The 27797-nt window shown below is 48.3% G+C and overlaps 11 protein-coding genes across 11 annotated transcripts; 6 read left to right on the top strand and 5 right to left on the bottom strand.

Moving 5' to 3' along the window:
- Positions 1 to 699: 699 nt before the first annotated feature.
- Positions 700 to 1329, top strand: Triagg1_9457 (uncharacterized protein; the record flags this gene model as incomplete). Its single annotated transcript, XM_062904417.1, has 1 exon — positions 700 to 1329. One exon carries the CDS (start codon positions 700 to 702, stop codon positions 1327 to 1329), a length of 630 nt encoding a protein of 209 aa, XP_062751618.1.
- A 116-nt stretch (positions 1330 to 1445) lies between these two features.
- Triagg1_9456 (uncharacterized protein) lies at positions 1446 to 2637 on the bottom strand (the record flags this gene model as incomplete). The annotated part of the gene is made up of 2 exons (XM_062904415.1): positions 1446 to 1972; positions 2040 to 2637. 2 exons carry the CDS (start codon positions 2635 to 2637, stop codon positions 1446 to 1448), a joined length of 1125 nt encoding a protein of 374 aa, XP_062751617.1.
- A 448-nt stretch (positions 2638 to 3085) lies between these two features.
- Positions 3086 to 4847, top strand: Triagg1_9455 (transcriptional regulator family: Fungal Specific TF; the record flags this gene model as incomplete). Its single annotated transcript, XM_062904414.1, has 5 exons — positions 3086 to 3988; positions 4061 to 4189; positions 4272 to 4372; positions 4437 to 4728; positions 4794 to 4847. 5 exons carry the CDS (start codon positions 3086 to 3088, stop codon positions 4845 to 4847), a joined length of 1479 nt encoding a protein of 492 aa, XP_062751616.1.
- A 684-nt stretch (positions 4848 to 5531) lies between these two features.
- Triagg1_9454 (uncharacterized protein) lies at positions 5532 to 8090 on the top strand (the record flags this gene model as incomplete). The annotated part of the gene is made up of 1 exon (XM_062904413.1): positions 5532 to 8090. The coding sequence occupies one exon, from the start codon at positions 5532 to 5534 to the stop codon at positions 8088 to 8090; it is 2559 nt and encodes an 852-aa protein (XP_062751615.1).
- A 385-nt stretch (positions 8091 to 8475) lies between these two features.
- Triagg1_9453 (uncharacterized protein) lies at positions 8476 to 11307 on the top strand (the record flags this gene model as incomplete). Its single annotated transcript, XM_062904412.1, has 21 exons — positions 8476 to 8571; positions 8725 to 8856; positions 8926 to 8944; positions 9003 to 9012; positions 9080 to 9100; positions 9150 to 9195; positions 9350 to 9399; positions 9456 to 9547; positions 9603 to 9661; positions 9720 to 9957; positions 10015 to 10043; positions 10131 to 10159; positions 10236 to 10363; positions 10410 to 10446; positions 10501 to 10535; positions 10593 to 10597; positions 10750 to 10785; positions 10845 to 10913; positions 10968 to 11108; positions 11164 to 11190; positions 11254 to 11307. 21 exons carry the CDS (start codon positions 8476 to 8478, stop codon positions 11305 to 11307), a joined length of 1353 nt encoding a protein of 450 aa, XP_062751614.1.
- Positions 11308 to 14346: 3039 nt separating this feature from the next.
- On the bottom strand, positions 14347 to 14547 carry Triagg1_9452 (uncharacterized protein; the record flags this gene model as incomplete). The annotated part of the gene is made up of 1 exon (XM_062904411.1): positions 14347 to 14547. One exon carries the CDS (start codon positions 14545 to 14547, stop codon positions 14347 to 14349), a length of 201 nt encoding a protein of 66 aa, XP_062751613.1.
- A 190-nt stretch (positions 14548 to 14737) lies between these two features.
- On the bottom strand, positions 14738 to 16685 carry Triagg1_9451 (uncharacterized protein; the record flags this gene model as incomplete). The annotated part of the gene is made up of 3 exons (XM_062904410.1): positions 14738 to 15612; positions 15685 to 16232; positions 16312 to 16685. The coding sequence occupies 3 exons, from the start codon at positions 16683 to 16685 to the stop codon at positions 14738 to 14740; spliced, it is 1797 nt and encodes a 598-aa protein (XP_062751612.1).
- Positions 16686 to 17850: 1165 nt separating this feature from the next.
- Positions 17851 to 19794, bottom strand: Triagg1_9450 (uncharacterized protein; the record flags this gene model as incomplete). Its single annotated transcript, XM_062904409.1, has 1 exon — positions 17851 to 19794. One exon carries the CDS (start codon positions 19792 to 19794, stop codon positions 17851 to 17853), a length of 1944 nt encoding a protein of 647 aa, XP_062751611.1.
- A 763-nt stretch (positions 19795 to 20557) lies between these two features.
- Triagg1_9449 (uncharacterized protein) lies at positions 20558 to 21253 on the bottom strand (the record flags this gene model as incomplete). Its single annotated transcript, XM_062904408.1, has 1 exon — positions 20558 to 21253. The coding sequence occupies one exon, from the start codon at positions 21251 to 21253 to the stop codon at positions 20558 to 20560; it is 696 nt and encodes a 231-aa protein (XP_062751610.1).
- Positions 21254 to 22602: 1349 nt separating this feature from the next.
- On the top strand, positions 22603 to 23738 carry Triagg1_9448 (uncharacterized protein; the record flags this gene model as incomplete). Its single annotated transcript, XM_062904407.1, has 2 exons — positions 22603 to 22818; positions 22872 to 23738. The coding sequence occupies 2 exons, from the start codon at positions 22603 to 22605 to the stop codon at positions 23736 to 23738; spliced, it is 1083 nt and encodes a 360-aa protein (XP_062751609.1).
- Positions 23739 to 25575: 1837 nt separating this feature from the next.
- Positions 25576 to 26475, top strand: Triagg1_9447 (uncharacterized protein; the record flags this gene model as incomplete). Its single annotated transcript, XM_062904406.1, has 1 exon — positions 25576 to 26475. One exon carries the CDS (start codon positions 25576 to 25578, stop codon positions 26473 to 26475), a length of 900 nt encoding a protein of 299 aa, XP_062751608.1.
- Positions 26476 to 27797: the final 1322 nt, after the last annotated feature.

Genomic DNA, 27797 nt, shown 5'->3' with positions numbered 1-27797 from the left:
CCATAGAATCAGGTCAGACTGTATCCATCCAAGATTCAGGCCACGATCCCTTTCGGCAACATCTGTCACTCTACGCACGGGTGTGCAATAAACAAAGCATACATGTAGATAAGGCAATCAATGTATAGGAGCTCGGGAATTTTCACATCAAGTATTCTGTCCCTACCATCTCGGCTGATGTGAAGAAGAACATTGAAGCCAGATAGGGTGCAAAAGTATAGTAGCATGCATCAGCCAAGTTATGGTCAGCGAAAGTGAACAAAATTCATTGTTTAGTCAAAGTCATTTGCAATAATGCCACCGTATCGCGGTTGGTTCAAAACGTGTTTATACTCACTTTTAACGCCTTACTGCATGATCCTACGAGTATCTATAGCAACAGATTAGCTCCGGCGATCGATTTACGGGGAAGCTTTTGTCAGTCGGTGCTCCCATTCACGGTTGACGCTGCGGGGATGCATGCGGCGGCGTTCAGTGGCTCACCCTATAGACATGGATGGCACAAGCCTCCCCAAATCTGCGAAGAATTGAAGAAGTGACGCCGTATTATCGGTATAAGAGATTGCGATGATCCAGTTTCGTGGCAGGTAGTCAATCATTCTCCTTACACGACAACAGCCTGTCCTCACTATTAGTGAACAATCCCTCACAACGCATCTCAACATCAGCCAACTACTAATCCCTCACCACGTCTGCAAGATGAGCGACTCGACACCAGCACGCCGTCCATTCCGCGGCTCATGTCACTGCGGTTCCATCAAGTACATCGTCTTCCTCACACTCCCTCACAAACCGCTCTCAGCCGACACGCCCCCTCCCGCCGACTCCCGCTCCCACCAGGAGTTCTACCGCTGCAACTGCACGGCCTGCCACAAGGCCGGCCACTTCCACATGCGTCTGACCTGGGCGCCCGAGGACTTCATGCTGCTCTCCCCGCCGGATCCCATGGCCGAGCTTGCAGATTACAGGTGCAACTCCGGAGGCTTTCACTGGCCCTTCTGCAAGACGTGCGGCGGGAAGTGCTTCATCTTCGAGGGCGAGGGGCAGACGGCCGAGGTGGACCTGGACGAGATGGGCGTCAAGGACAAGGACGGGAGCAAGATGGGCAAGAGGACCATCTGGCGGCCCAAGGCTGAGGGCTGGAACGAGGAGAGCGGATCCGGGTGCTATCTCAGTGTGAATGGGTATACCGTCGATGTGGCGCAGGAGGGATTTGAATTGGGTGAGTTCACGACCAACGGATGGGTCGCGTACATTGACTGCCTTGAGCTCAATGGTCCGGAGCGGGAGCCGCGGTATGATAAGCCTTACGAGGGCGGCGCCTTTTGAAGAAGAATGTCTTCAACTTGAAACGCGGGCTGGTGATTTCCTATGTATTATCTAATTCAAATAGGGCTATCTGCCTTTTATCCAAGCACAGGAGCTTATACAGGTCTTTGTCTAACTCATGCCCAGACTGCATGAAGCTTGGCTTCTTCCAAGGCCTTGTGAACTTTCAATGCGTCGTCAAGGGTGGCGTATCCATCTTCTTCACCCTTGGCGAACGCCTCGTATAGCCTCGCTACATTTTGTCCCATGTAAGACACCTGACTCAAATGTTCCGGTTCACCCGAGTTAAAGTCAATCTCCTTTGCTTCTCCCCCAAATTCTCTCAACTTCAGTTTCAAACCTGGAGGTCCCCAGTGGAAGATGCCAGGATCGCTAGTCAACTCAAACTCGCCCTTAGTCCCGCTAATGATCCATCGGAAGCCGGTGTTGTCGACTGGTTCAGTGGACGTGCGCATCGTCACTGATGTTACGGCACCACTTTCCAAGACTCCTTGGAGAAGAATTGTGTCTGGAGCCGTGATGTCAAAATTCTCTTTGGTGGTGTTGCCTTCGTGATCCACAAGTTTGGTCTTTTTGTTTTGGATCTTGAAGGTCGACTGGATATCCTTGAAGTCCCCGAGGATACTCAAATGAGTGTCCAAAACTGGGTCATATTAGCCATCGATTCTTCTTTACTTGTCGTTCATGTCTAATGATTGGATAAAACTCACTGTGCCCGACAACTAGATGCAAGCGGCTGATGCCAGAGTCGATGTTTAGAAGAATTGACTGCGACTCTGGCCACATGAGCGCGGCTATAAGGGAGTTATGGCCGTTGAGGGTAGAGAACACCACGTCGCCTATGGCGCCAGACTTGATCAAGTCCTTCATACGTCGGAATACAGGATGAGTACGGCCCTGTGAGCCACTGAGGGCCTTGACCCCAGCACTCTTGGCCAGAGCAGCCAACTCCTCAACCTCTGCAAGTGTCGGCGCGATGGGAAACTCCACTAGAACGTTCTTCTTCTGCTGGAGCACAGGCTTTAACAATTCGTAATGCTTGCCAATGGCGACAACGATGGAGACCATGTCAATGCCAGGATCACTAACAACCTCATCGAGGGAGCCGTAGGCCTTGACATCGGGGCCAAGTTTGTGCGACTCGATGGACTTTTGAGAGGAGGCGAGTGAGGAATTGCAAATACCGACAACTTGATAGTGGGGAGAGAGTTTAAGAGAGTTTAAATGTTGAATTCCCCATTCGCCTGTCTTGTAACCCGCGCTGGAGGTGGCGGCGAGCCCGATGATGCAGATGCGGATAGGCGCCATTGCGAGTTTGATCTGGGTGCGAATTTATATGAAGCTGAGAGTTGTACTATGAATGGTGATCTTTTATTGCTTGATTCAGAGCTTTCTCGAGTTTATATACACACATATATATGCACAAACTATATGTTTACACCAATATCACTGTTGTTCAGAGGCCCATCGACACTGCATACGGGGGCTGCAATAGGATCTACAAAGTCCGCGGCTGGTCTCCACTTGAACTCCGAGGAATTCGGACTCGCTTCTCCGCCAGCATCTTGGATGCCGAGTTCACGGACCAGCGATCCCATTAGGAATGCAAGATCATTACTAATCATCCGTTGCCATAAACTGAAGCTTCAAGGTTCAACAACTTCAAAACCCCGAGGACTTTCTTTAGTTGCATCTTGGGTCGATTCAGCTCGTGTTTAACGTGCCTCGCTAAACATATATCCGCGGACAATTAGGCATGCCGTTCCCTCGCCAAAAATCTTGCACTCACTGCAGGCAGTCGAAATTACGATGCAACCGGGCAGCTCCGACATGTTCACGCTGCGCTGAGCGCAATCTGGCATGTGATATTCGCGATATTCACGTATCGCCATATTCGGACTCGCGCCGTTCCAAAGTCCCCAGACTGGAAAATGTGGACATTGAAGCTCTCGAACATCAGCACAGTGATTTTGGAGTCCCACCGGCTATCTTCGACGTAGTATCACCTGGTGCGGCTGTAACTCTCGGTGATGAGAATGTAAGCGCCAACTGGATGGTCACCGATAGTTTTGAACCCGGTCATTTGAATCCGAAAAATCTCGAATCTGGGACCGGCGATTTTGGTCTCGACACTCTCGAAGACGAATTTGACCTGCAAATGATGCCCGAGTCCAACTGCTCGGAGCAAAATATCATCGAGACGTGGACATCTGCCTGTGAAATCCCCCCTGATAGTTCCGCTCCAATCTCATGCTGGGACCCTTCACTTCTCTTGGGTGAATCCGGTTCGGAGAGCACCACCACCTCGTGCGATCACACGGCGTCCACTCTAGCTGTACGGACTCCCTCCAACCAAGGGTCCCTGCGAAGCCGCCCAATCCTAAAAGGCTGCATGTTGACCAACATGGTCCTGGGACAAATTACCGGCTATCCAAAGATGCTTGTCCTAGGAGACCGTCTTCCTCCGTTTATCCATGCGCCCTGCTACATGGATGAGAGACTTGCTCCAGAATGTGGCGAGATGGGGAAACACCAATGTTTGCCCAAGAGGCTTGCCATTTGCGCCAGCTTGGTGGATATGTTTTATTCGCGGACAGATGCCAACGCGGATTTCGTCTGGCAGACGATATCTTCGGAGGGACAGAGATTACATGAGGAGGTATCATTCTCTTGCTCCACGCTTACTGATACCGATTTTCTTTTTTGACTTACAAGACTGACCTTTCTCTAGTATAAAGGCTTGGACTCATACGGCCAACTTGCTGCCCTACAGGCGGTCATCATATATATCCTCTTGCAGGCTCAGGATCCCGAAACGGCGGAACGAAATGGCGCCAATGCTCTGCTCTTGTTCATGATAGTACGTGAACTCCATCCAGTCTCTTTCCAGACAGTCAATCTGCCGCCCAGCAATACTTATGAGCTGCATTGACATAAATCAGGAACTCTTCACTTGTCTCACCGAGAGCATTGACTGGGATACAAGTGACTCTATGGAAACATCAGAAAGACAACATTGGGTATTAAGAGAGTCTTTGAGACGGTAATCACACCTACACCCCTGTGTCAACTTAAAAACACATTTCAAGTCCTAACGAGATATTCAGGATAGTCGCCTTGCTCGGCCTTGTCGAGCTACTGTTCGAAGGTCTAATCCCACCTCACGCAGCCCAGGCCAACCCTCCCTACAAAAACTTCCGGGCCACTCCTCTACCAAGTCAGCGCGACTTGTGGGAGGCCCGCACCAACAGAGCCTGGAGGCGAGAGCTGAAGCTGTACCTCTCAGGCCGGACGTCGCGCGAAGTGCTAACAGTCGGAGACCTGCTTGAGTTGGATAACGCGGGTTGTTTCAGGAACACTTGGAACAATCAGCATGCGTACAGCAAGTTGCCGGATGCGGTCAGTTGGTGCGGAAACTCTGATGCGTTGGGGATGTTGATCTGGATGGTGCTTCCTTTTCAAAGATGGAGAAAGAGGGATGCCCTGTGGTGATGCGATTCGAGGACAATCTAGACTAATGAATTACAAAAGATAACGTGACGTCTTATATATATCAACAACTCCTCTCCTGGGTAAGGAGGATAAACTACCTAAGAACTGAGATTGGACTCCATAATTACTATTGAACTCAAGCAGGCCCCATTCAACAGGATGCGAATGCAACATTCGACGAAAGGCGCGCTGATTGTAGTGGTGGCGGTGATGGTTGTCGTGCTCGTGGTCTTGGTTGTGTGTACTTGTACGAAACGGTGTCCTTTTATGTATAGGAGAGATAGCCGTACAGACCCTTATCTACATGTAGGTCGCATCAGGAGAGGACGAAGAAGGGGGCGATTATGCCTAGGCAGACGACCTACTACATAGTATATGTGCGCGACATGCAAGGGTCTGATCCGAGGAGGCGGGGATATCCTATTACATAACCGCGATATGAAGTTTCATCTAAGTTAGACTGATCCTTACGGTTAAATGACCCTGGCACATGCATGAAGTGCCACGATCCTGTAGGACGGCTCAGCCGCTTCGTTCTGCAATTCAGTGGCTGGGAGACAGGCAGTCTTTATTTTCCATCTGTTCAGTTTCCCACCAGCTTACAAATTTTCAAATAGGTAGGCCTCTCATTACCTGTCTTAATTACCCGCGTCTTGAATTTCGCGAATTTCTTTTCCCCCACTGCGTACTCGCACTCATTTCCTCCCACGATGGCATCCGTCTTGCCCCTCCGCTTACTCCGCTACGATGCCGCCACTCAAAGCTTTGCCGTCGTGGAGCCCAATGCCCCGGGTGCACCCAGAGTGCAGTCGTTTGACATAACTTCGTATACGTGGGGATTGAAGAGAAAGATGCCGTTCAAAACTAAAATCCAGGGAGTGACCTGGCCCTTGTACTTGTCCAAGAAGAAGCTGCGGAATCTCAAGAAATTGATGGTGCAAGACGGGATTGAATATCTATGGGCGGATTGCGTGTGTATCAACCAGATTGACGATGCTGAGAAGGCTCGCGAGGTGCCCAAGATGTACGAGTACTACAGGAGCGCTCGCAAGTGCCATATACTCCTCGAGATTGACAAGGTATGGGACCCTCAGAAGACGGTCGCCAATCTCGGATTCGTGGGCCACGTTATGTCGCAAACGAGCGGCGAGGCCATCACCTCGGAAGCGAAAATGACGCAAAACATGGTCGACAGCCTGTCTGAGTGGGCTAATACTGCGCCCTGGGCCTTTCCCATGGATAAATCCATTGTCAAGTCGGCTTCTATAGACATGGGCGTTCTCAACTGCTACTCCACATGTGTCAACCAAGTCAAGGCCGTGTTCGACAATGTGTACTTTCGACGCGTCTGGACGTTCCAAGAGATGCTGCTGGGTAAGAACACCACACTGTGGAGTGTCGACAAGACCACGTTGTCGTGCGCAGGCGAGTTGGGTGTCTGGATGGACCTGGCGACCGACTCGATGGACAAGGCGTCCAAGCTGTACAACTGGATCACCGATTCTCGGCATCTCAAGACCACAACCCAGAGCATGATCCTAACCTTGATCAATTATGACAATGACATCCTCCGCACCCTGCAGGTGGTGGTGGAAGGTATCAACGCCGCAAGAGGCGACATAATCAACGGCGGCCCTTTGTGGTGGAAAAGAAACCACAAGGGCGTCGCCAACGTGTTCTCGTCCATCTCCATCATCCCCCGAAAGGCGACATGGAAGCCCGACACCTTCACGGGGCTTTTGGGTATATTTAGCGGTTTGTTTACACCGGCAGAGTTTGAGCGGGATATGGCCACCACCAACCTGGACGCCCTCTCGTTTGCCTTCTTCAAGCAGCTGTCCATTAAAACGGGCCAAGCATGGACCAAGCTCGCCATCGGCAATGGGGAGGATCGTGATTGGGGCTGGATTCCATTTGGCACAGAGTATGAAGATGCAATTCCTGAAAAGAAAGAATTTGCAAGTACTGACCACGGGCCCATCGGGATGGGGGACGAGGAGGACTTTAAGAGCGATGAGGAGGAGGAGAGACTTGAACGGGAGGAAAGAGATGGAACCGGCAACGATGACAAGAGCGACGACCAGTTCACGACCACCGATTGCTTCTCTGGAGTAATCAATCTCGGCATCCTTAAGCAAAACACAAGTCTAGCCAAGGTGTATGCCACGACCGGCCTCATTGGCAGCCCACGCGCGTACATGGAAATAAGTCTAAATCGGGTTCCATCAACCGGAGATGGCCGGCCAGATTTCAACTTTTACTTCCGGGGCTGCAACTGCGGCAAGAAGATCAAAACAGGAACCTTCAAGACCGAACCGATACTTGATCACTCCGAGCAGGTGGTCCAAGTATCCGGCGACGAGACCGGCGGGTATCTAGTCCAGTGCGCCACCATGCTCGGGAGTGTCTTTGACCCGGGCAACGACCTCCGAATCTTCCGCAAGACCCTCCTCGAGAAGCTGCGGCCCTACTGGGACTTCACCGACCCCAGCGCTCGGCCGCTCAACTGGATCGACCGGTGCGTGAGCGGCACCGAGTGGGAGGACTCATCGTACGAGTACCTACGCCACCACAACATGTCGATGCACTACCGCCTGCGACACATCACGCACTACCAATCTCGCCTCGAGAACCCTTCCACGCGGAACATCTCCTGCCGCGTCAAGGTGAACTGCGGTTGCGTCATCGAGGCGCCCTTCTCCTTCGTCTTCGAGGGCCTCACCGCTGTGTACGGCAGCCCGCTGGGGACGATATCGGCTACGCAGGACGGCGCCAACCGCATCATCATGCGCGACGGCCTCGGCCTGGTCAACCCCGGGGGGCTAGGGAAGAAGTGGCTCGAGAACTCGGACCACGACAACGTCCTTCGTCTCGTGGCCTTTGGCGGCAACATCGACGCTCACAAGTGGCATGCCTCGCAGTGCCGCAGCCACAAGGAGAGCAAGCCCCTGCCGAGACCCGAGAAGCCGTGGCCCACGGGCAGAGCGCTCGTCAGGGACGGCTTCAGCCATAATGCCACTGACGGCATGTTGAGAGATTACGGGTACGCCGAGACTGGGCCGGATGCGAGGCAGACGCAGCGCAACGGCGGCGGCGACGACAACAAGCACCAGGACGATCTGTCGGAGGAGGAGAAGATGGCGAGGAAGAGCTGCGGCAACCTGCTTATTTGTCGGAATCATCCGTTGAGTCCGTACAGGGTCATTGGAGTCTGCGTGGACGGCGAGATTGCGAGCAAGAAAGGGCAGGATGTTGTTACGATTCGTTGATGGAGAAAAAAAGGTTCATCAACTGGGGTACTAGAGTTGTCTGTCCAGTTGCTGGGGCGCAGTAAGGAAAGGTTATTAAAATATATCATTTATAAGTTAAGAATATTTGATATATTAATGATATTTTAAAAAAAAAATTTAATAAAAATGTTACAAGAACAATATATAATTAAATAATATTAAAATCTTTAAAAATATCTAGTTAAATATACCTTCTAGGACTGGCCACCTCCCTGTGCCGCTTAGTCCGACAAAATATTGATCACATGGCGGGGCCGAACCCGCGGGATCGGAGGCGATCATTTCATGTTTGTTGGCGGGGCTTTGCTGCCACGGCGGTGCGATAAGATAAGGCGCCACTAAAAAGAAAGCTGCAGTGACTCAAATGGCCGCTTCAGCATCTGCGTCAATTGAAATCTTGAATCTTGCAAACCAGCGAAATCTGCAGACAGAATCCGAACCAGCCATGGCTACCATCATTGTAAGCTGCTGAAACCCGGTACACTATGCGGAATACGAGTTGACATCAAGTTCTCCAAAGCTGGGCGCCCAATGGGGTTCGTGGCCTCTTTTTTCTGTGTCTCTATGCGACTGCCATTGCTTGGGCTGTGCTAACATGATTGCGACTCTCTAGGCGACGAAGGCGTACGACCACTTACACATTCCTACTATTTCTATGCGACTGCTAATGATAATGGCGACTCGACAGAAAGGAAAATTGACCGACATCCTTGCCCCCGAGGCGCAACTTTGCGCGCGAGCTGCGGTGAGCCTTGTCCTGAACCGACCTATATAAGACATCCGAAACAAGAATACAAGCTGAGACGAGATCTAGGGCGGTCATAATGCTGGCCGTGAGTTTGCCTTTTCAAGGTTGAATATTATAACTAATCATCAATAATCTTTCTCCAGACTCCATTGTGTAAGAGGAAAACTCTTCTCATTATATATCTTATTTGATCCTGGGTTGCTGACCACAGCTTCAATAGTGCCAATGGCGTGTCGTACAGGTATGCGCAACCGGCAGACATTTTGTTACGGCGCAAGTACTCAATATAGATTCCAGCTTTCACCTGCTGCCTTCTGGACTGGTCAACCCCAACTGGTACGTATTTATGATGTGGTGATTTGCAGCGGACATATTGCTAATGATGCTTCTTGAAGTCGAAACCTTATCGGTTCTTCCGTGGTGGCTCACATTGTTCATACCCCTAAATTACTCGATACACAGTCAAGGACTTGACTAATACGTCAAATAGCCTTCATTCTTCAAGGAACTAGGAGAGCTCGAGCAAAAGGGACTTTCAAAGTATTATATGCCTAGTCATTCTCTCAAATACCAGAGATTATGCTAACCATATGCAGCGTCCACGATCGAATCTTCATCAGCGACAGAGTTCACATTGATCTGGACCTCCACGTTGCCGTTGACGGCCTGGAAGAAGTTGAACTTGGAGGTGATTAGCTATAATCAGTACGGATCAGTTATATATGCTGACTCTTATCGCTCAGACCGCAAGGTTGGAACGACAGGCCGCGGAATTGGCCCTGCTTACAGCACGAAAGCGGCGGTAAGGACCTGACCTCAATGATGTAGTTGTATGGGCAGCTTTACTGAACAAGATCTAGCGAAGCGGTATCAGGCTCGCAGAGGTCTTCAATGAGGAGCTTTTTGAGTCGAAGCTCCGACGACTTGCATCAGGCTACCAGAAGCGATATGGCGACCTGCTCAAGTACGATGTTGAGGAAGAAATCAACCGATTCAAGACGTATCGACCCAAGCTCCGCAAATATACCGTCGACGCCATTGCTTTCATGAAGGAGGCACAGGAGAAGAACACCAAGATCCTTTGTGAGGGAGCAAATGGTAGGCCAGAAACCCCCTCAGACCATTACTCTTATCCAGATATCCTGACCTTGTTAGCTCTTATGCTGGATCTTGATTGGGGATCTGTAAGTCAAATTCATCGGAGCGGTCCAACTCCTGCCGCTCTTTATGAGAAGGCAGACCCTGGGCGGGCATTTGTTGACTTTATCTAGTACCCATACGTGACCAGCAGTTCCACAGGGTTCGTAACATTCAAGAGGCGACAGACGTCCCTCAACCACTCTGATAATCAACGGATTTGTACTTACTTGGAATAGCATCGGTGGCATGGTAACTGGCCTTGCTCTTGATATCAGGAAGATAGGCGAGGTCATTGGCGTGGTCAAGGCCTACACCACTCGTGTGGGCTCTGGCGCGTTCAAGACTGAGGATCTCGGAGAGTACGGTATTTCTCATTCTCAGCATGCGAAGAGAGCTAACCATTACGACAGGATCGGCGAAAAGTTTCAGGAACGAGGCCGAGAATGGGTGAGGCTTAACGTCTTCCATTAGTTGATATGCACGCAGCTGACAGGGCCTTAGGGTACTTCAACTGGCCGAAGACGGCGCTGCGGCTGGTAAGCATTCACCTGGCTTAAGAACTTGTGATGAAGAGTCTTGACTAACGGAAATAGGCTTGGTATGCGCTCTCTCTCTCTCTATCTTACTTCCATGATACTTTGAACCAATTATTGACTGGAGTCTTAGATCTCGTTGTCGTCAAATACACCACGGTATATATCGTCCATTCACCTTGCGAGAAACCTATTGCAGGTATCTAACGTACACTAGGACGTCAACCACTACACGGCGCTGAATCTCACCAAAGTAAAACACTGCGATTCTTAATTCTTAGTTAGAGGAGCATGTGCTAACTCAATTCTCAGCTTGATGTCCTGGACACCTTCCCGACCATCAAGATCGCCATTGCATACGAAGACCCCGAGACCGGCGAGGTGAGATTCTGAGCTCTTTTTAGCATGGAAATGACATGTGCTTACCCTTTGCAGAAACTCGATTCGTATCCCGCATCATTGGACGTTCTCGACCGTGCCAAGGTCATCTATCACGAGATGCCCGGCTGGAACCAGTCGACTACCAACGTGAAGACCTTTGAAGAGCTTCCCAAGGAGGCCCAAGACTACATCCTGGTTAGCATTGCCACATTCGCCTGAAATTCTTGATGTCGCTAACATGTTTGACTAGTACATTGAGGAATTCGTTGGAGTCAAGGTCTGTATTCTGTTTCCCCCCAAGCCAATGTATCCCATAGAGATGTATACTGACAATGTGTAGATCAAGTGGGTTGGTACCGGCCCAGACCGCGAGGCTATGATTACTCGGTTTTAAAAAGGCCACGACAGCACATATTTGGTCAATGTAAAAAGCAGGGGTGTATATGAGGCGTCGCCGAAAAAAAAAACATAATATCAGCAAAGCTAGAAGGACATTCTAGAAGTCTCGAATCAGATATGCCAGGTTCGCAAGATATATTAAATAAAAGAGTTTGCAATTAGACTCATACGGCCTGGTTCTCCCGGTTCTCAAGCACATACGATCGCAGGTGGTGGAAAATTGGGAGTCCCGTCTCCTCCCCTATAGACAAGCTAGTGTATCAATTATTCCGCTGCAACTTAGAAGGGAGAGCTGGGAGCAATCTTTCACGCGGTATACAGTGGCCGCTCCATCTCAATTCTTTCTGCCATACTCCAGAGTAGACCCCTGCGTAGCACAGTTGCTTGATGTGTCTCCTTTATTCCTCTTGACTCCGCTAGCCTTGAAGTCTACGCATTCAGTTAAACCTGTAATGCATTCCATTGGTACCCATGGATCTTCATTCCTTGGCTGTGATAGCCATCTCCGAAGCTGGTCGTCATTTGGGACTTGGGTCGATTGTTGCTGCGAAGCTGTGATGTACATTAGTCTAGAGAACGATGAGACAAGAACCCTATTGAACATACCAATCTTCTCAGTCCCTGAATTTTGAGTCATCTTCAAAGATTATGAGCTGAATCTGTTTGTGCAGATGCTAAGGCAAGGTACAAAAAATAGATTTTTGGTAATAACTTATGCGTCTAGATGTATGAAGGAGGATTGAAAGATATATATATATACATATAGATAGATATAGATATATGGGATTTATATGTATGTATAGATGGATCGTTCTACACAAAGTATATCATAACCATTAAATTCATGCCAGCACCGGCTTTATAGAACTGCTATTAGCTCTTTAGTCACATGTTAGAACTTGGATTTTATGGGTAAAAATCTTGGTACCATATAATCTTCGTGTTGCTATCGAACGAGGGCCATTTTCTTCATTGGAAAGGCAGAGAAAATGTTAGATTGTCTGTAACAAATACCTACTAAGGTACAATATTCTGCAATTGTAAGTACATGTACCGACTCCTACCCACCAGTCAAAGAATTGGCCCTTGGATCTTATGCTGAGGAAACGCCACTACATTATATGTTTCTCGCTCTCAATTGGTCCATAGTAACAAAAGGATAAGAACACAGGAGATCAACGCCTATTCTGCTCGTTGACTAGCCACTCAGATTAAAGGCCCTCGTCCAAAGCAGCTAACTCATGATGCAGCCAGCGCACAAAGTTGAGTACCCAATCCGGGTCACCAGGTATTACACTTGTAACGCCTTGCTATAGACCTATCGCTGCCTAATTCAGCCTGACAAACGGAATGTAAAAGGCTTGGGGATCAATTCACAGAAACGGGCATGTAGAGGTTGACCAATCAGATAAAAGGCCCTCATCCCAGTCCTGAGACGTAAGGCAGCGAATCAGCAAAACGGCCCCTCTTCCGAGCGCCTCAGCTGATGACACGCAGCTGATATATATATAGCTACCGTTTGATTTCTAATTTTCGTTTCTCTTTTCTGCTCGTTATCGGCCTGCCGGGCGCCTTAGGGCTGACCCATCACGGGAGCTGCATCGGTGAGTCCTCTCTAATACGCCCCAACTTACCGGTTGGACTTGTTACCATGGACGTTTCGTTTGACTGATCTCGAGTCCTGTTAGGTTCTCTCGCATTTATCAATCGCTTCTTACCTGATTTCCGCAATGCATGGAGATTCTTATCATCATCCTATAAAGACACTTTCTTCCTGCTTGTTCTTGTGCCGGACTTTCCGGCGCGCCGAACATTCAGGGGCACCATGACGATCACCACATAGAGCGCGTAGACGCCGATGAACACAATCTTATATGGTACCTTGACTTAATAGACACAACCGGATCTGACAAGCATTTCGGGGCCTCCGATCTGTGGAGTGGCATATGCGAGCAATCGGCTGCCGCCGCCGATCGCGATATTACCCCTGCTTTTAGTGATGGTCTTGACTTACTCCCAGAGCCATCGATTCCTACTGGCTATTCATTCAATTTCATAAAAGGAACTACATCCTCGCCCGAAACAGATACATGTCCACCACTTTCAACAGCCTTTGAAGATCCAGGTCCACAAATCGCAGAAAGTCCGAGTTCCGCATCGCCCGCAACCTCAACTCATACGTCGCGAGCCGACTTACCGTTCTTCTACACCTGCGACTTCTGCCGCAATACTTTTTCCAACTTGGGCCAGCTCATCGATCATATTGAGCTAAAATACCGACGAGGAAGACGGTTCTACTGCAGGACTTGTAATGTTGACTTTGGACTGAAGAAAGACTTCCGCCGGCATCTCGAAACCGCAAAGCCCCATCAATTATCGGCTATCCGGTGTCGCTGCAAGAAACTACTCCGTAAGGATAAGTTTTGCGATCATCTTCAACGCAAGAAACCCTGCAACACTATTGTACATTTTCTCTCGTACCTATTGTGGACAAGGTAAAAAGTGAAATGGGACTCGGGGACTGAGCGTTGACGTTGTAAAGTATAGGATCATTTGTTTATTTGGTTTATCTAGTACTTACGAATGGGATCATTTTGTCCACGATTGGGCTTTGAAGTTGCCGATGAAAGGGGCATCACGCAGTAAATGACAGGCAAGTGTAGCAGAGAAAATGTAAATTTCTATTTACAGGACTTCTGACAACAAACACTATCTATTCGTCTTTAGCCTCCTCGGTGTTATTCACGCGAGAAGTTTTCTCCCGCCCGCCACGGAGAGGCAGACGAAGTGGGCAGGATAATAATACTTGTAATGAATATTGTAATGATGTTGATGTACTCACATTAAGTCCCGCCACCGTACCCCCGAGAGCATCCTCTCCACCTCCAGATGCCTAAGCAACCGTCGATGCAAACCGGAGCCTTGGCCCACAACACCAAGAAGCCTCCCCAACTCCCCATCCAGCCGCTCCACCAAACGGACCAAGGTCCGCCGGTGTCGCCGGCGCTCCCTCTCGCTGCTCGCCGTAGCAAGCTCATCGATGGCGACCAACATGGCCACCAACAACCTCTCGATTCTCGTCGTCATCGTCGTCGTCGTCGTCGTCGTCGTAGTCGTAGTCGTTCTCGTAGTCGTAGCCGTTGTTTGTTGTTGTTGTTTTAGAGAAGAAAATCAAGGTTATAGCTTGGAGCGCGGTGCTGTATTTATACCTTATCTTGGGGAAATCTCCTTCCATTTTGTAAATCGCTTAACATACGGCAAACAGAGTTTGGCGGTATTAACGCAGGCAGATACGACTGAATCAATTTTTTGCTCTTAGAACTTATTGAGATTGACCTTCCAAACATGTACCACCATTCCTGACATTTCAAGTTGTTCCAGTGAATATTCCTCGACCAGTGCCAAATATCCATAAAGCTACCGAATCAAAGCACTACGCTTGCCTCCCAATCCAATATTTCTGCTTCCAGCGACGCCAGGTCATCGTCCATTTCAACACCAGTCACTTCTTCCAGATCTATGGGCAGCAATTCTGGAGATGAATCATTTGCATCCAGAGGATCACTCAGCTGCGATGGGGAAAGGTGTGCTTCGATCTCCAGATGTTTCTGCGTGATAGGATCAAACACCAAATCTTTTAGCAGCAAATGTTGGAATACGCAAGTCCCCTTGGATTTGGCCACATCCATCTTCGTCTCCAGAAAGGGGGTGACGTCGCTCGTGAGAATTGTCTGGTGATGTTCCCGTGCCACCTCTCCCCACTGGGCAAGAACTCGCGTTTGGGCAAGCATGGTGTTTCCGAGGCTCCTCCAGACGATGCTGGATCGACTCGTTTCGTACATGTAGCGGAATATGTAGGCAGAGCCTTCTTCTCCGTCAACACATGTGCCCCAAAGCTCCATGACTTCAAGTTGCGGAAGAGAGTGCAGGGCCGCTTTCGCCGCGAGAATCACCAGCCGGACGAAATCGCGCCCGCTGTGTTCTAAATTTGGCAGCGGACAGCGCAAGATGGCGCGTTTTAGGGAGCTCTTTCTTTCAGCCATATTGGATGGTGTGTCTGGCTTAATCATGAACTGAAGAAAAGCTGCTGTATCCATCTGCCATGGTGGGCAGAAATGCTCTAATCTTGTACAAAGCTTTGCCATCTCTTGAGGTAGGTATTCTGTAGCATGCATAGATATCTGGGATCCCGACTCATCGTAGACATAATCAAGAAGTTCGGTTTTAGGGATTTCCCACTGCGTCAGGGACAACTGACGCAAGGTTGTCGGCAGAGATGGGAGTAATTGCAACTGGAAGCCTGGATAAGAGAGAGGTAATGTTAGTAGTCATTGAATGCTTGCCCACAAACCCTAACCATCGTCTTACATACCTCGATCAAAAGACATTTGCTGACAAGGGTTTAAAGAGATTGTTCTCTCGAAGCGAAGCCACTCAAGTGCTATAAAACTTTGGCCAAGGAGCTGGGACAAGGATCCCACGTGAATTTCCCTGCGAAACTGTCTGCGGATGACCAGCCCTTTAATCATGGGCACCGCAGGAAGGCTGGTCTTGTGTTGAGTTACAAAACGGCCTCGGTTATTCCTCTGCGCTTGTAAGCGAAGCGGAGTTCCCTGTATCCTTGTGATATGCTCGTTATATAACGGCGGAAGGCCATCGCCGTGAAAGTAAATGTTCATTGGATTAACAGCGTTCATCTTGTGAAAGTCAAATATGCTGGGTTTAAGATCATCCAGGTCCTCGGCGTAAAGAAATGGATAATCGTCCTTTATTTCGAATCGGTTGAGTCGATGCTCTGTATCGCTGGGGGAGGAAATAGATAGCGTTAGCGTTATTCCCCATACGCCATGCCTTGCAGGATCCCAGAGTTTAAGAGTCTCCAGTAGGGACTGAATACACGTTGTGAAGATGGTGTTGTTGCTGTACGACTTGGATTAGCCCACCTCTAATAGAAAAGTATATTCTATTAGATGAAGATGGAGATGGAAATATCACTTACTAATACTGTGTTGCTCTATCCTCTGGTTCATCGCAAGCAGGGCACGTATATCTGGCGAGTTTAACTTGAAGCCAGAGTTTTCGGATATATCCTAAGCGAGAGTCGTTTCGTCTGACGATTGCTGCTAACTCGCTGACAGAGCTAGGATCAAGGACGAGACGCCGGAATGTGCAAGTCTCAACAATCTCCTGCCATTCGCGACACACTGTTGCAAATCGAGCCACCTTTGGGCCGTTGCACCGTTTCCCGGAGCTGGGTAAAATGACCCATCTTAGTATTTGTTGGCGTACTTCAACTGGTAGCGAGTCCCACCAAAAGCCCATGGCGGTGGAGGTTGGCGACTCGACTTGCATGGCATTCATCACCTGTTGCATTGTGCCGAGCGACAAGATCCACAAGATACATGTATAGGTGGAAAATCCAACTCTTGCAGACCAGAGATGATATTCTCTGGCATACCAAGATTCCAAGGTAAGAAAGGGGACACTGAGAGATTAAATCGTTTTGAATTGCTCAAAGCATCACTATCTTGCCCCAATTAAAAAGAAAGTATCACGAAGCATTCTGAACAATTAGGGCCGGTGGCTTCTTTTGGCTGAAAACTAACTTCAGCAGCCACCACCACGAATATACGACCCTGATTCTGGGCAGCCACTCGTTGACGGCCCCAAGTTGAAGCCGTTTGACTTCCAGGGGCCGCAAACGATCAAACTCCTCGAGCACGCCGGCCAAGGTCGATATCCGCGGGCAGATCTATGCACTCAAGCTGGTGGGCGCCACACTGGACGTTGTAATGGGAAACAAGGACGATGTATTAACGCTGTGCGCGTCTAGAGCTCGCTTTCCCTGCACCTATCCTCACAGCAGCCCTGGTTCTTCTTACTGGGATCCTACTCCATGTATGATTCGCTAGGGTTGGCTGGTTGGTTGGCAGTGTTTACACGTACATACAAGTCAGCAGAAAACGAACGCGACAATCAAAGGCGCAAGTTGCATGCTCGTAGCCTAGGTTGCCTTGTTACAACGTTTGTCGCCTTGTGACAGCGTGAGCTCGTCTCGTGCGGTCGGTACTGTAGGCTGGCGGGTGGGTAGAGCCCGACTATCGCTCCCGTAAGTTACTAGGAGGTAACTGGTGGCCAGTTCAAATATTCAACATTACTTCTAAAAGCTACCTCGTAGAGGTCTCATCATTATGTGTCAGAATGACTACCTAGTAGGATACAGGTACTTTACGTAGAGATACAACGCTATACAGAGGGAAGCGGTCACTTCACTTTTGCCATAGCGGTCCATTTCAACATTATGTCTTCACAAGCTGGGCTTGCTTATGGGAAGCCTGGCTAGAAAGGGTACCCTGGCCGGATTCGAACCGACTGTACTCGTACTCCATTGTCTGATATCTAATTTTGCATGTGTCAAATACATGTATACACGCACAACAAGTACTAGTTTGAATATGAAATCTGGCGCGAAAAGTGATTTTCATTATTTTGAACTCCAAGGACTCTGTAGATTTAACCAGGTAGTTTAACTACTATACTAATTGACTTCCAAAGGAGGATTATAAAGAATCTTTGACTCTTCATCGCTCCGCTCCGCACCACAAGAGTAGCACTTCTTCAAATCAGGACGGAGCACAAACCATGAAGAGCAATTAGAACATAGGCGTGCGAAAGTGTCTTTAGTTTCTTTCTCTTTTACGTAGTTGAGACGCCTATCGAAGCGACGGAACAGTCCATCCCATCGGAGGTTGATGGAGCCCGACTCAAGGGTAGACTTCTTGACGCCGTTGGCGAATTCAATCACTTCACGTACAATATGATCGGGCACAGTATCCTTCAGAGGAATAGGTGCGAGGAGTTCAATGGCCTTACGCGCCACAATATCGTATGTTGGATTCAGAGCTCCGTAGCACCAATTCACCGCGTAGTCAACGAATGTCTCCGGCGTTAATGTGAATTTACCCTGCATGCGCCCATAACCTTGGAGGGCGCTCGCAATATTCTGCCAAGCAGCCGAAACTTGAGCACCCAGCCTTGGGTCACGGAAGCAGACGTAGTTGAAACGGTTCATCTGGTTAAGTGCAGGAATTAGGCGTTTGGCATATGCGTCATATGGGGCCAAGGTTTCGCGGATTGAGAGCTCGGCGGCCTCTGTGTTGTTGGCCTTCTTCGCAGCATCGAGTGCCTGGTGTGTGAGCTCAGCAGCATACGTTGAAGTAGACATGCCAACGTTGATGCCCGGGGACCAAAGTGGGTTGGTGAAGCCGCATGCATCACCAATAGAAAGCCAACCCGGACCAGAGACAACAGGAGACTGGTATGTTAAACTCTTGCGGATGTACCAAGTTGTACCTGGGCCGTAGTGATTTTCTATGAGCTCAAAGTTGCTCATAAACTCCTTGATGAGAGGATATTTTTCCACAAAATAATTGAACCTGCGCTCAGCTTCTCTGGTTCCGTACGGAGACATGTCTTCCGGGTACTCGACATCGCTGCGCACAGCAAAGCCAAGACTGGTGACCCACCGATACTTGAGTCCAAACATCTTGGCGAGTTCATCTGTGCTTGGGATTTGGTCACCTGGGACACCAGACTCGGCACAGTCGAGCAAGTAAGTCATCATGTCCATCATATTGGCGGTTGGGTTGCCTTCCCATGAGAGCAAACGAATGACCCAGATCCAGCCTTCGGGAAAGCAAATATGGTTGGTATGGCATGATTCATAATGCGGGAAGGGTATTTTGCTTGTATCCGTTGGATTAGTAAAATATCCCCAGAAGGCGTCGTAATTCCATCCTTCAAATCGGTGAAGGGAGGCATTTTTAGAGGCTACTCGACGAAAGCGACCTGTTGCATCAACCAAAAGCGAAGATTGGATTGAAGTCTCCGGCGTATCATGAACCTTGCCCTTGGCAATCCCAATATTGCACTTATCAAGACCACCATTGACCTTGGTGGCGTCAAAGTTAACTTCGGTTCCATGGTAAACATTGACACCGCTTCGTTGTGCAAATAGTGTAAATAGCAGCTCGCTGGTTGGTCGCTCAATTTGGAAACCACTCAGAAGGGTGCCAGCTGTGCCATTGATGACGAAATCATCGAATTTTCCTGGCTCCTCTCGATCAAGAAAGAAGAAGCACAGTCCGTCCTTGAGGCCGAAGATGCGCAAGAGATACTCAGCCGTGAGGCCATACATCTTGCACCACATGGAAAAGACGGGAAGGGTGCTCTCGCCAATTTTATATCCCGGTTTGCTGTTCTTTTCGACAATAGAAATCTTGAGGTTTCCTGGCTTGTGCTTGGCTGAGTGGATAGCGTAAAGGAGACCGTGAATGCCGCCACCAGCAACGACAACGTCAGACTCTTTGGGAAGACTTGAGCCTGCTGCATTGTTGGAGTTGAGAATCTGAGAATCACTCAGATTATTTGCTGCAGCGCGTTCAGCAAATGTATGCTTTGGAATAGGCGCTGTAGCGGCCATGATGACGATGATGATGCGAAATGGAAATGCGAATAAGAAACTCAGCGGAAAGACAAGACACTACAGCTCCGATTTACAGATCTAGGCAGTTTTTATGGTAATTGGCATGACTTTTATATCTTCCATCACGTAGTACATAGATGATCTTTTGGAGAAACTACCAAGGTATAGCGAAACCCAGTTTCTAACTTTCACAGCTGTCTCATGTCTGCTATCATGGCTTAGTCTTGTACAGGGAACCTGGTAACGCCGAGTTGTGAGTACCCAATTGAAACGCCGAGTTGTGAGTAGGTACCTAATCCAAACGCCGAGTTGTGAGTACCTAATTTCTGACCGCATCTCTTCTGACCGCATCCCTCCTGACCGCATCTCCTCCGACGGTAATGTCACTAGTTGAATGCAACGCTGTCAACCCATGATTGAGCCAAAGTTACAGTCGTGCAGCTACGAGTAGCCACGTCGAGACTTCCGCGGCAACGACAAGCCGGCAGCGACACAGACCCTGCCACGACTACTGTATGAGTCTATGACTATGAAACTCTGCAGCTATTTTTTTTCCCCCATGAGTATTTGCTATTGGAACTGAAACCCTGTTGACAATTAAACAATCTACAGCTCGATCGACTACGTAGAGATAGATTTGTGGGTAAAAAAAAATGCTAGCTTATTACATGTGCTAATGAAGACACACATGCAATTACTTTGCATTATCAGATTACTATGGTTGATAAGATTATATTTCTATTCCGAAACTAAGTAAAGGCTATGCTCGAGGCCAGACACACGCAGAGTACCAAGTGGCTGCATGCTCAAGTAACAACTCTGTGCCATCATCTTCTCTGATGGCTCTATCCAAAACCATGGCGCAATGCAGTGAATGTTCATGGGTCATCAAGTCGGGAATTGGTCGCCCGTCATCATAGCTCAGATGAAGAATTTCCCATGAATACATGCAGTGTTTGTAGTGAAACCTGCGCTCTGACCAGACCTCAGTGTACATCTTGAGGACGTCCGCATCATCCGGTAGCGGCTGTGTCAGATTGACGTCCGCCCACCACTTTATCGGGCCATCCTTTCTCATCATGGCGGAATGCTTTGCATCGAGTTCAGGATCATAGCACTCGGGCGGCTGCCAGCTGAAATTCATGTAGTCGAAGACGCAGCCACGAGCAATCGCCTCGGTTGCATTGGTACCACATCTCCCAGATTCACCCGGCTCGAAGGTAACAACTGTGGCAGGATGCCGTTTTGAAAGTTTAACGAATTGTATTATATCCGTTATGCCGAGGGCGAGGATGATTAGTCCTCCGATAAATAGTATCCTCAGATGGCCAGAGCGATACCATGGAGTTTTCTCTTTCCACAGCGTGACAGAATCATTATCTCTCGATTCTTCGTCAAACGATTTCAAAAGCCGCTCCCCAGACGGTCCTGGCCTTTTCTCAGTCTTTTTGTCCATGTGAAAATGTTTCGATTGATGTAAGACTTATGGCAGCCGTGACAGGGTAGATGTGTGTTTTTAAGTAAAGAAAGTTTGATTTGGATGAGCGAGGACACAATAGCGGGACAAGAAGGGATAATATATCACACTACTACTAGGACTACAAGGGCGTGACTTGTCTCGCTTGCTATGCATAGGTACTCGTATTCCATCATCAGGCGAATGGGCCGCTTCTGCCTTGCAGAAAATTCTCCTCCTTTCTTGTATGATGCATGACCTAACTGCTGGAGGCATCAGGGAAACAAGGTAGTAGTATTACCACTTCATTAACAACAAGGGCAACTCACCAAGAAATCAGCATAACACAAGCCTACTTGCAGCGACAGACGTACGAGTAGTAGTACTCGTAAAGAGATTTTCTTTTTAGTGCTTATACAATATCTTACCGCCACTTCTACAGTCTACCTCTGTAGGCCTAGTTGGCCAGGAGAGTAGTAGCAGCTAATCAGAGCTACTCGTAAATCGGCAACTTGTATCTTACCGCCCTTTCTAGAGTTTCAAAGGCTAGCAAGGGGTGGAAAGAATGCAACTACAGTGCCGCCGATCCCGTACAAATTATAATGGCAAGACCGACGGTGTTTTCCTTCCACCGCGTGGCCAGTTGACTAGGAGAGTACTCGTCATAGCAACTCATCAGAGTTACATCGGCACTTATATTTAACCATCCTTGCTAGAGTTTCAAAGACTAGGCAGTCTACTAGAAGAACAGTGGCAGCCAATCAGAGTTCAATCGGTACTCATATTTGACCACCCCTTGCTCGAGTTTCAAAGGCTAGTTGACTAGGGTGGCGGCCCAATCGGCAGATGCTTGCCTTATCTAGATCAACTAATTTCTGACACGTACCTAGACTCAACATTCGAGGAAAGCCGGAAGACCGACCGTCTTACTGCCGACCCTTGGGGCTGCATGTACGAGTACGTTATACACTCTCACTATCTTGGTAATTTGACATCATTTCGGACTATAAGCCGAGAATTAGTCTCGTCCGGTCCTTGACGTCTTATGTTTGGTTGCACTCTCCGCAGCATAAATCGTATCATGGATAAGGGCTAGTGATTACATTCCTAGTAATTCTTAAGTAGTGATTACATTCCTAGTAATTCTTAAGTAAAGGGGTATGATTTAATTAGCAAAAGCAACGGTATACTCGTAGCATGAGTAACAAAGATAGGGGTATGATTCAAACAATAAAGTCACCGTAATTTTTTGCACGAGAATACAACCTCAGTCGAACATTTCCTGATATACGCCTTATCAACCGTCTTCAATTGATTTCTACTCTCTAAACAACTCTAAACAACGCAAAATGGGTGCCTCTCACTATACAACTGAGGTGAAAGAAGCCGCGTCTGTCGAGATTCCATTTGACATGCCGGTTATCGACTACGCCGGTCTGTGTGGATCTCCAGAGGAGCGTGCCAAATGGCTGGACGAGCTGGATAGAGGTTTTCAAACTTATGGGTTCGTCTACTTGTCGAACTCGAGTATTCCAGAAGAGATGCTAGAGGAGGCATTTGAATGGGTAAGTAACGGCAAGCTAATTTTCGGCTCGATGGCAGCTAAATATTGTAACAGTCGAAACGTCTCTTTGCTCTTCCATTGGAAGTGAAGATGAAGGCCAAACATCCAGCATATGAAACACCTTACAGCCATCGCGGCTATGCCCCTCAAGGCGTTGGACATACCGTCCAGCTGCTCTTTGACCCTGACGAGATTGAAAAGACAAAGATTACTGCTCCAGAGATCAAGGAGACTTTCGAGTTGGGTAACAGCAGGCCGGATAGTGAGCTAGTGCCCAATAACTGGATTCCAGAGGAGGACCTGCCTGGCTTCCGCGCGTTTCACGAACGCTGGTTCGTTGCCTGCACGGAGCTCTCGCAGAGCTTGCAGCGATGCCTGGGCGAGGCACTTAAGCTCGAAGATCCAGATTTGCTCTGCAAGCAGGAATCTAAATATGACGCCCATATTAGCCTCATGCACTATCCGGAAATGCTCATCGAACCCCTCCGTTCGGGGACTAAGCACCGGCTAAACGCACACTCAGACTATGGCAGCCTGACGATGCTGTTCCAAGGGCTTGTGGGAGGGCTTGAGGTACACGATGGTGAAGCTTATAGGCCCATCGTCCCCAAGCGCGGCACCATCATTCTCAATGTTGGAGATATGCTCGAGCGCCAAACAAACGGCCGCTGGAAGAGCTCTCTGCATCGTGTTGTTGCACCTCGTGAGATCATGATGCGGGACGACTACGAGCCCAGCGGTACTGTGGTCGACAGATATGCCATTGTCTACTTTTGCCAGCCAAATGCGGATGTGCTCATAGATACTTTGCCAGGATACGAAGAGGCGGGCAAGTGGAAGCCCAATATGATTGGGGATTGGGACGAGAAAATGACAAGCCTTCAGTGGCTGCATAAGAGGTACACAGCAGAATTTCACTAGGTAGTTGGAGTTGTGGACGAAAATGGGAAGTTCAACCGATTGTTCTCGGATGCTCCTATTCACAATTTTCGACTGAGACTCAGGCTATAGTTGGGCTTCTGAAAACGCTAATGAGATTGCTTAAGAGATTGTTACTATGTAGTTAGATAACCGTATGTTAAACCTTTGATTACTTTAAACCTTTGATCACCTATGTATCTGTATAAAAGTGAACATATATTTGTGCTGAGTAGTGATTTACATTTTCAAAATGATCATGATTCCGCGTTGTAAACGCCAAGTAAGTTCATCAAGCCTTGTGATGTGCTAAGCATGCCGCAATACCATGACGGCCCGATCACCCATGTTTACCACGGACTCTGATTATCAACTCGTACTTCTTTGTATGATTAATCAAAGCGATACGGCACAATCTATGCGTCTTATTGTGCGGGGTCCGTAGGGTTCCGAGGGCCGATATCTCAACTCCGGCACTTGAATTAGTTTACCGTATAATACTGGAGACTAACTTAGTTGTAAGATGATTGAACTAGCGGTGAGATTGGGTTCTATAGGACTAATTTTTAGCAGATATGATGGGATCTTGCGGGCTTCAAAACCAGCCAAGCCCGTGGTATGTGTTAAACCCCGTCCCATGTACTAGGGGTCTTTAAACCCCGGTATGACGTGGGACGGGGTTTTGCTGGTTTTGAAGCCCCCTGGTAGTACTCCGTACTCCGTATGATATGCATGAACGCTAATGCGGATTTCGGCCGCTACTTCTAACACGGCAGAGATACTGCCGTATTACTACCTCGCAAAACTCGACTGTGGGTTTCTCTGATTTCTTCGCTTAATTAACTGCACACAGTTAGATGATTACTACCCTTAGTAATTAACGGGTCATATCTGGAGAAGACCCCCAGTCGAGTTTTGCGAGGTACTCGTGATACTCCGTACGGTACAGCAGTATCTCAGTATCCCAGGATCTAAGCGCCTGACCTTGTAATCCGGCTTAGCTAGACCTATCTGATTAGATCTGTAATAAATCTCGTCATCAAAGGGTGTAGACTACGGGGGGGGAGGGCTCTCATTTCACTTTTGCACTTGTTCAAATCAAATCGTTTGGTTAGTCTATAATAAACACACTCTAAAGACATTATGAACATCATTTGAATATTTTTCATCTATCGATAGAGTATAACCTTATATAACATAAAAGACTTTAGTATCTCAATTATCACCAATAGATAGTCTAGTTAAGGAGTACATACGGTCTGACTCACTATTATCAAGTATGGTGTAGCCTGTATGCATCTATCTATCCAGGAGTTAGACTATTACTATAAAACTAATACTTGTTAGGTATGATACTCTGTCTCTGACATGAAATCCCCAGCCATAAAACCCTGTTGAGGCATTTGATTGGTACACGACAGCATAGGCACTTTTGTCAGACACTCAGACGAGTACTACCTACGGAAAGGGCTTGTCTGAGGCAAACGATGATTATACCCAAGTTGAGTTTACAGACCGCCACTGGAAACAAGCATGGGACACCTTGATCGGGTGATCAGAAGTCGAGCCGCGCTACAACTGCCGGTTGGTAGGGCCAACTGTAAGGCGAAGACTCAGTAAAAGACCCGCTAAATGTTGTAGCAATAGGTAATGGTATCCTAGAGAAGAATAGATATGCTTACTATGCCAAGTATGAGAGCTCTATATAAACCGTTTGTAGTTCCCCAACACTCCCATCAACTCATATCCTATCAACTCATATCCTATCAACATCTCAATTCAATCACAAACCCCAAATACCTTTTACAAGTAAATCCCCTTTTACCAATAAAACATCATCATGAAGTTCAACTCCGCTGCCATTGTAGCCATCTTGGCCTACACCACCTTGGCTCTGCCAGCGCCAAACGGCAAGATGGACGTCGGCAAAGTCGACCTCGTGAGCCGCAACGGCAAGATGGATGTTGGAAAAGTCGACCTTGAACGACGCAACGGCAAGATGGATGTTGGAAAAGTCGACCTTGAACGACGCAACGGCAAGATGGATGTTGGCAAAGCCGACCTTGAACGACGCAACGGCAAGATGGACGTCGGAAAGGCTGATCTTGAACGACGCAACGGCAAGATGGACGTCGGAAAGGCTGATCTTGAACGACGCAACGGCAAGATGGACGTCGGCAAGGCTGATCTTGAACGACGCAACGGCAAGATGGACGTCGGCAAGGCTGATCTTGAACGACGAAATGGCAAGATGGATGTCGGCAAAGCCGACCTCGAGAGACGTAACGGCAAGATGGACGTCGGCAAAGCCGACCTTGAACGACGTAACGGCAAGATGGACGTCGGCAAGGCTGATCTTGAACGACGCAACGGCAAGATGGATGTCGGCAAGGCTGACCTTGAACGACGCAACGGCAAGATGGATGTCGGCAAGGCTGACCTTGAGCGACGCAACGGCAAGATGGACGTCGGAAAGGCTGATCTTGAACGACGCAACGGCAAGATGGACGTCGGAAAGGCTGATCTTGAACGACGCAACGGCAAGATGGATGTCGGCAAGGCTGACCTTGAGCGACGCAACGGCAAGATGGACGTCGGAAAGGCTGATCTTGAACGACGCAACGGCAAGATGGACGTCGGAAAGGCTGACCTTGAACGACGCAACGGCAAGATGGACGTCGGAAAGGCTGATCTTGAACGACGCAACGGCAAGATGGACGTTGGCAAGGTGGATTACTAGTATATGTTTTGCAGTAGACTTGAAGCGTTTAGTGATGAAAATATGATGATCTTTTTCAAGTATGATGTCGAAACTTCTCTCGATAGTTTTAAGCATATCGCGTTGAATAATTGTCGCAAGAGCTGTTGTAGAAATGTTGAAGCCAGTACGCATAATATTGGACTCCCATAAGAAGGTCTGGCTGGGCACAGAAACCTCTTGCGTCTTAACGCCGGGATGCGGTAGAGCGTATGTATTCGGTCGCGGCTTTCTAGATTTTACTATAGCTTCAAAAACGCGATTAAATAAGCCCCTATGGATAACTTCATACCCAGAAGGGCAAATGTGACTGCGGCCTTCTCTAATGAAGACTCCTTCGCAGATTGATGGATAGATTAAACAATGTTCTCTCGAACAGTGAAAAAGAGATCTGCACATCCAGATCAAGGGTTTGAGATTTTCAATTTGTGTCAGTCGACCTCTTAATCCAGCTATGATAGGCAGCGTCTCTAAATCATTAACTAGTATATAGCTGCCATAGTTGCTCAGATGTTGCAACTTGGAGCAGCGGTCCTTGTCGTTGGATATGAGTCGATCAATCCAATTCATCATTCTCTCATATAAACCGATTAATCCGCTAGGGGGTTCATCCAAAAGCTGTAAAACCTCCGACTCGGATGATAAGATTCAATACCCTTTCCGGGTTGAACGGCAGCTTTGCAAGTAATGCATAGCGAGATCTGATGCTCTGAAAGTATAGATATAATATCTTCTTCCCAACCTAAGCTAGCGGAAAAGACTGGGCATGGCGTAGATAGCAGAGAATTCAGGATCCCGTCTGCTCCCCCATATACAAGCCACTAACCGGCAGATTAGTAGTTGAGTGGGTGGCCATCAGCGAACACCAGCTGTTGTATGTTTTGTTTTTTTGCAATTCCCAGAAGCCCTGGTCGTTGTGTTGCGAGCAAGAATATGAGATGGAGTTGGTGTAGGTTTAGTACATACGACCACATCCATTCGAAAATACGGGATCCCGTCCGCTCTCCCAGAGTCAAGCTAATGAGAGACAGATTAGTAGTTGAGTGGGTGACCATCAGCGAACACCGGTTGTTGTATGTTGATTTCTTTTTGTCTTTTTGTCTTCTTTATATATAAGGACTTCTTTTGTTCAACTGGTGATGCGGGAATGGTGTTGGAGTGAGTTGGTTGGGGTGCCGTAAGCATGCATGCATCCGATGTAACCCTCCGAGCCAATGAGCTTTGATTCTCGAGCATCAAGCGCTCATTGGTGGAAAATGGGATGCCCAACAATTCAGATACTTGATACGCACATTCAATCTCTC

The sequence above is a fragment of the Trichoderma aggressivum genome (genome assembly GCF_033847375.1).
Source record: "Trichoderma aggressivum f. europaeum strain CBS 100526 chromosome Unknown scaffold_053, whole genome shotgun sequence".
Taxonomy (NCBI): domain Eukaryota; kingdom Fungi; phylum Ascomycota; class Sordariomycetes; order Hypocreales; family Hypocreaceae; genus Trichoderma; species Trichoderma aggressivum.
The sequence above is the reverse complement of the archived record's forward strand: the minus strand, read 5'-3'. Positions and strand labels throughout refer to the sequence as shown.